Source organism: Sinocyclocheilus anshuiensis, unplaced genomic scaffold, assembly GCF_001515605.1.
Source record: "Sinocyclocheilus anshuiensis isolate Anshui unplaced genomic scaffold, SAMN03320099.WGS_v1.1 scaffold2433, whole genome shotgun sequence".
Classification (NCBI taxonomy): Eukaryota; Metazoa; Chordata; class Actinopteri; order Cypriniformes; family Cyprinidae; genus Sinocyclocheilus; species Sinocyclocheilus anshuiensis.
This window is the reverse complement of record NW_015552722.1, coordinates 76,643-84,621: the sequence shown is the minus strand read 5'-3', so window position 1 is coordinate 84,621 and position 7,979 is coordinate 76,643. Positions and strand designations below refer to the sequence as shown.

Genomic DNA, 7,979 nt, shown 5'->3' with positions numbered 1-7,979 from the left:
TGACTTCGTAATTTAGTTTCTTTTTTCTTGTCTTCACCACCTGGCTACTGTTGTAAAATGTTGAGAGATTCAAACAAAAAGTAATAAAAAATAGAACAAAATAAAAAATAAAGCCTGCAAGTGACGTCGCTAGCGGAAGCGCAAGTGTCTGAGAATGCAAGTCTGAGAGTGCAAGTGCGAGGCTGCAGCCAGACCCTTCTCGTTTTTTGAGCCAGCCTGAAAACCAGGGTAGAAAATAGCTTATAACTTATTGATTTAGATGTTTTTGAATGTAAAAACCACGCTAACGTCATAAGTGGACCTCAGACAACAGTATAAAATAATTTTAAAAAGCCAGTTCATGACCCCTTTAAAGATATTTTAATGCCCTATTAGATTTTGGGTCTTAAAAAACATTCCTTCTGGCATCCTCATTTTTTATGTCCTATATGATTCGGTTCTAGAGATATTTGAATTTCAACATGGCTCCCGGAGTAAATCGTTAAATTGTACATTTTCAGTGGTCAAAAAACAAATATGGGTCACTTTGCATAAATATGATACTTCTTTTCTTTTAAAAAGGAATGTCTGAAGAGCAAATAATGTTGAAATTAGAGATGTATTTAATTTCCTTCTATCAAAACAACTGCATTGAACAGACCTGTCTGAGTGCCATAAATATTCTTTTTTCCAAAGTTTGCGTACCTATAACTCAAGAAGTATTAAAGATATCGCAATATGATTTTAGATTCTAGTTCTTGATAAACTCTTCTTTTGGAATCTTCATTTTCAAGGCCCTTTATCATTCAGTCCCAGAGACATGGGGATCTCAGTTAGGCTCCATGTCCAGATTGTTGAATATTACTGAATATTGTTGAATATTGAAAATGCATTTTCAGTGGTCAGAAGTTGGTCACATTGTTTACAGCCAATACTTGTTGTATTTAAAGCAGAATGTCTGAAGAATAAGAAATGTTGAAACTAGAAATGCATCTTGTTTCCCTCTATCAAAACAAATGTATAGGATGTACTTCACAATTCTTGAATCCTGAAGTACATGCCCTGTAACCTCACACCCCATTAATTCAAAGATGCCACCTGACACCTCATCACAACGATGAGAGAAACAATAAAAGGATACAAATATATTTCAGGACACTAAGAAAAGAAGACAAGAAGGCAGCGGTATACCCAGACTATTTATTTCTATACCAAGAAATTGTTTAATCCGCCATTAAAGTGTATTTGGGATTAATACTACATGATTATGCAATATGCCTACTGGGCATGCCAATGGTTTTCGTAACTTTCTTTCAATCACCTACTGTGACCCCGTACCACCTGCCGGACTCCTCTGGACTTCCATTGGCCGTCCAGGAGTCATCAGAAGTCAGACAACCATTATCACGCCTCTGGCTGTTTTGCTCTGAGGTGCCACCAACTTATTTTATTTGTCTGTTGGTTGTTTGACTCCTTGATCTGTTTCTTATTCTCTCTATCTCTTTATGCATCCCAACAGGGATCTGGAAATATTGTTCTAAGATGAGTTTCTATATTGCATGGTATAAGATGTAAACGAAAGTCTCCCTATGAGGCAACCAAGCAAGGCTGAAGAAGAAAAGAAAAAGAAAAAAAAAAAACCTTGATGTCATCTGTAAAACATGCTCAAGTGAAACACAATATGCTGATAAGATAAAACGCAGTCATATAATGAAGAGTGGATAATTTATATGAGAGACGTCTTCTGATGTACATGATTACCATAGCTGCCACACTGCACAGCATGAAAGACATTATTAACGGCAATCTTATCAGATGTGTTCAAATACACCAGTGCCTGCTATGCTAATTTAGTCTAAGACCACAACTTACACAGACATCAGTCAGACATTTAAACATTACAAACATAGACTTAAGTATACTACTTAGGTATTTAGATAAACTTGCTGCACTAACACTAGCCAAACTACAATATGGAAAATTAATTAACAACAGCTCTTCATTATCTTCTATCCACTAATTGCATATACACTACTGTTTAAAAGTTTGGGTCAGTGAGATTTTTTTTTCTTTTTGGTGAAAGAAGTCTTTTATGCTCACCAAGGCTGCATTTATTTGATCAAAAATACAGAAAAAAACTGTAATATTAACAGAAATATTACTAATATTTAAAATAGTATCTTCTATTTTAATATATTTTAAAATGTATTTCAATACTTCATTTGGATTTAATGCATCCTTGCTGACTAAATGTATAAATTTTTCAGAAAAAAAAAATCTTACTGATCTCAGGCTTTTATACGGTAGTGTATGTTGACTGTTAAATAAAAAGCACATGATCTAAAAAGCATCTATCTATAAAGCATTTTAAGATGGAACTTTAAGTGAAAATAAGTTCAACTTTTAAAAACCCCTGCTTTCTTTTTCCATTCTGCAGCACTCTTGCTTTATTTGAACAAAGGGGAAAAAAAAGAAACACCACTTTTTTAACTGCTAAACCATCTTAAATGCACATTTCAAACTGTTGTTTTGGGGAAATGCTGTAAGGTATTTCAATACTTCATTTGGATTTAATGCATCCTTGCTGACTAAATGTATACATTTTTCAGAAAAAAAAAATCTTACTGATCTCAGGCTTTTATACGGTAGTGTATGTTGACTGTTAAATAAAAAGCACATGATCTAAAAAGCATCTATCTATAAAGCATTTTAAGATGGAACTTTAAGTGAAAATAAGTTCAACTTTTAAAAACCCCTGCTTTCTTTTTCCATTCTGCAGCACTCTTGCTTTATTTGAACAAAGGGGGAAAAAAAGAAACACCACTTTTTTAACTGCTAAACCATCTTAAATGCACATTTCAAACTGTTGTTTTGGTGAAATGCTGTAAGGGTAGAATCTTACAGAACTTCTGAAGAAATAGATGTACCTTCTCTGACAGATTTTGACAAATACAAACAGCAAAAACAGAAACTGCAGTTACAATATCAGAATTAGTCAAATTTAGCAGAATATACCTGTCAGGTTCTTGAGGCCGAGTTGTCTAAGGCCAAAGTAGCCATCTCGTCTGTAGTTGAGAAAGATGGCCAGAGCGTAGCGTCCTTCATACAGTTTAGTGCCACGGATGATCCGCAGGTTCTCCAGAGGAAGATAGTCGAACTGATTCAGAGCCACCAACACGTAACCCGTCACCTCACGGATAGACTGCCAGAGATACAAAGAAATTTTAAACTAAACAATTGCATTTTACAGTTACATTTATCAGGTGAATCCCATTAGTGATTTTCTTTAGGCGGTTCAATTATGTAGTTTGGACTTTAGTCAAGGCTTTACCAAAACTTCATCATCAAGTCTATTAGTCGATTCATCAGACATCCTTGATATAATTTGAAGAGATAATGGCCCAAGAGAGCACTGGACCCTCCCTCTCCACACCCACATCAATCATGTTGACATCCAATCATTATTTCATACTGCGTATCATTAGCAGGCACAGAGGACAGGTCTATTTCATGCAGAAGAAGTGAATGTGATATAGCTGTAGTGATCGGACACACACACACACATACTGGAACTATAGTCACAGAAATCCATCTGAAGAGCTGACCAAGCACACACTGACAGCTGTCACATACCCGTCAGGACCACTGCAAGTGCTACAGATCATTATTATATCAAATTTCAGACAGGACTTCAAGGGCCACAACAGGTGAAAATAATTGTGATATGATTTTTGTATTATGTTTTGAATATACATACATAGAGAGAGAGAGAGAGAGATTGAGATTCTACTGAGGATTTAGCACACAATATACAGGTGCATGTCAATAAATTAGAATGTTGTGGAAAAGTTCATTTATTTCAGTAATTCAACTCAAATTATGAAGCTCATGTATTAAATAAATTCAATGCACACAGACTGAAGTAGTTTAAGTCTTTGGTTCTTTTAATTGTGATGATTTTGGCTCACATTTAACAAAAACCCACCAATTCACTATCTCAACAAATTAGAATATGGTGACATGCCAATCAGCTAATCAACTCAAAACAAAACAAAACAAAAGAATTACTGAAATAAATGAACTTTTCCACGACATTCTAATTTATTGAGATGCACCTGTATAATTCACCCAAAATTTAAATTTGCTTTTTACTTTCCCTCAGGTCATCCAATATAAAGATCAGTTTCTTCATCAGAACAGATTTGGAGAAATGTATCATTGCATAATTTGCTCACCAATGGATCCTCTGCAGTGAATGGGTGCCATTAGAATAAGAGTTCAAACAGCTAATAAACATGTCACAATAGTCTAAATGATTCTAGTCCAACAATTAACATCTTATGAAGCAAAAAGGTGTGTTTTTGTAGGAGACATATCCATCATTAAGGCATTTTAAATTTAAAGTGCAGCTTCTGGCCAAATTACCAGTCCATAATCCATAATAATGCTTCCTCCAATGAAAAAGTCCATCCCCTGTTGCCTTCTCACATCAAAATCCACCAAACAGATTTAACCAAAAACTGTCATTGAAATCAAATGTCAAAATCACTTCTGAGATTTTGAGAGAGGCTCTCTGCATTGTTTCTGTGTCATGTTATCTCAGAGTAGAGATATACAGTAATGAATTGGATATTTTCTGAAGGCAGCGCCTTGTATTTGCTGTTACAGCAACAGCTTAGCTGGATTCAAGCCTACTTTTTGAAAAGCTTTGTATTGTGACAGACCTTAATGTCAACATGAAATCAAAAGTGTTCCTATTTACTTCCTTAATGCACTCTCTACTGGTCTAATTGTGCATTTTGGTCTCATGAAACATCCTGTTAAACTGTGAAAAAGTCCATCCCCTGTTGCCTTCTCACATCAAAATCCACCAAACAGATTTGTTTAGAACTGTTTTCACTTGTAAACAGTGCTTGATCTGTGCATATTTCTCTCCTCATTCAGACGAGATAACATTTTTACCGAAGAAAGCAATATAATGGATAGAAGACTCATATTTTAGCCAAACACGACAGTTTGAAATTTAAAAACACCATAATGATGGACTTATTGCAGCTTTTATCTTTAAAAGATGGTAATTGATGGACTTAAATCATGTGGATTAGCCTACACTTGTGGATTATTGTGATGTTTTTATCAGCTGTTTGGACTCTCATTCTGACGGCACCCATTCACTGCAGAGGATCCATTGGTGAGCAAGTGATGCAATGATAATTTCTCCAAATGTCAAACTCATCTTCATCTTGGATGGTCTGACGGTAAGTAAATTTTAAGTAAGTAAATGTAAGTAAAGGATTTCCAGCACATTATATTAGATTAAATGACAGGACTTCACACTGAAAACAATACTTTATCAAATTGATTTTTATATTTATATTGTGGGGTATAATGTCACAGTACCATGATGTGAAAAGCTTTCATACATTTAGCATTAATGGTTTGTCCGAATTAAAAACCCTACAGGTATGAGCAGTATTAATAATGACTCTGGCATTAGCAAATATCACTACTAAATCTGCAACGTTTGTTATTGTCATCAGCAGCTTCTGTTACCTAGCAACAAACAACAATCCTCCAGGACATGGGGATAATTTCGAATTTGGTTCTAATTTACCTTATTTAATTAAAGGATTACTTTGCTTTTCACAACCTTCTCAAATAACAGTACTTTGAAACTAATTTGTTTTCTTACCCTTTGGGTATTAAAACAATCACTGGACCAGTGCTTTAGCTGTCAAGAAATAATAAAAAGAAAAAGACTTTCATTAGACTTTCCTAAAAACACAGGCTAATTCAATTGCAATTACAGTTCTGTGCCACAATTCATAATTGATTCAAGCCAATTCAGCAAGCAGTAAACAATAAACAATTTATTGCTAAATGATGTTTAAGCTGCTTAATATGCCTGTGAAGGTTTTGCTCTTTTAAACAGGATCTTGGCGTAACTTTGAATAATGTCAGATCACAGTGAGCCGCATGTTAACAAACACCTCTTTAGCTAAATGGTATGCATAAACACAGTAGCTGTGAGTATTTTTAATACAGAAAATGTATTTTGGCAGGTTTACATTGCAGATCTTTTAGTTAAGGACAGAGAGTTTCAGACACTCACTAAACACAGAGTCTTGTTTTCGAAGATAAAATTAAAAATGAAAATTTGCACGTACCACAGTAAGACTAAAATTTGCAATATGAACTGTGGTAAATTGTTGTAAGGGAAGCACAATAGAGGCAAAAAAAGTTACTGTAAGTGGTGAAAACAAAATCACAAAACCCCACAATTCAAAAGAACAGAAAAAATTATTGATGTATGATATTTTGGTGTTACTTTTCAACAAAAATATACTGTATGACATACATGTTCTGCCTGCATTAAGGGTCGTGCATTAAGGGTAACACAGCAGGCTGTCATCATAAATGTTTCAGCTGTATGTTTAAGAGATCTGGACAGGCTCTGAAATCAGGGAAAATTTTTGCTATTCTAACTGTTCCCTTCACACGCTAGAATGACTTTATTCTGTCTATGCACTTCCCAGGAGAAAAGTCAATGGAGTGCATGCAAAGCACGTTAATGCAGTAAATGTTAATGCAGTGATCTGTAAAGGACACACACACACACACACACACACAATGAACATATTAATACTAATATTCAAAGGATCACACATAGGCTGTCCAATGTAATGCATCACAAACCTAAATGCTGTAAATGAGCAATAATACTTTTGTGTGGTCAAATAATTGCATTTAGGAATGGGTACACAACTATTATTTTGTGTACCCATTTGATTATTTCAAACAATTGCGTTCCTTTTTCAAAAACATTGATGATTATAATGTGAAATATATGTAAGAGATAATGATTTTAATGCTCAACGTGGAGGCAAAAACCACCCGAAACTCGTCAGTTACGGCTCGTTAGATCTAGCATTCTGCCAACTTTAAATCAGACACAGAGATGAAGTAGTGTGGTAAGACTACATTTATTTGAATGAATGACACCATTTATTTTAATTAACTATAGAGAGAGAGAGAGAGAGAGAGAGAGAGAGAGAGAGAGAGATGAAAGTTGCGTGTGTAAATTACCTGTGTCTGGGTCTCTCTCCACAAACAATAAAGCTGTGAGTTTAGTTACTTCAAAAACAATGATGACAAGTCTCTGTCCTCTTGAATGTTTCTGTGTGTGCACAGCGCAATCTGCGATCTCTCTGTGTGTATGCGAGTCAATGAAAGCAGCACATTAATATAGAATGTGGATTAAACTGACTTGGAATAAAACCGTTTAATGCACAGGGAGTTCCAAGTCAATTTAATCCACATTCTATATTAATGTGCTGCTTTAATTGATGCACACTAACCAACACTCATCACTCGCTCGCACACACACACACGGAGAGAGGGAGGGAGAGAGAGAGAGATTTACATCATGTTGACAACTTCATGTGTGCTGCACTTGGAATAGAATTTTCTTTAAATAGAGGGTTAATAAAGAACAAGTTAACCTGAATCATGTTGTAGTTACATTTTTAAGTTGACTAGTTAAAAATCGTAAAAAATCAAACGTTCTGAAAAAATCGAGAATTAAATTTTTTGCCAAATCGCCCAGCCCTACACAGAGCCGTAGTTCACTGACAAGCTACGCAATATCGCTTTCATAATCGCAGGCGATACATTGCCGATAATGAACGCGATGTAAAAATGAAGGGTTGAACGACTTCAGATTTTTTAAAGTCGACTTTTATGTGATGAAAGTCGAGTCGAAGTCATCTAGTCGCTGATGACGTCATCAATGAACAAATAAGTCTGGAGCTGAGACTCAAACATCTTGTGCACAGCTATGGCATATGACACAGCGCTGCCCACATGGCTGTTGCTCCTATAACAGCTTTTTTTATCAGTTCTTTGGTCTTTGGGTCGTTATATTTCTCACAGATTTCTGCTCGTTCTAAATCAGATACAGATAAAGTAGCACAGTAAAGATTACATTCATATGAATGCAT

General features: G+C 35.2%; 1 protein-coding gene across 1 annotated transcript in view; it reads right to left on the bottom strand.

The window, feature by feature from the left end:
- LOC107667809 (receptor tyrosine-protein kinase erbB-4-like) overlaps positions 1-7,979 on the bottom strand; it is a gene marked incomplete at its 5' end in the record, with an annotated part of 116,162 nt that overhangs the window by 84,078 nt on the left and 24,105 nt on the right. The window contains one exon of the mRNA XM_016459524.1: positions 2,995-3,181. Within this exon, the coding sequence (XP_016315010.1) occupies positions 2,995-3,181 (187 nt within the window). The remainder of the gene's footprint in view (positions 1-2,994; positions 3,182-7,979) is intronic.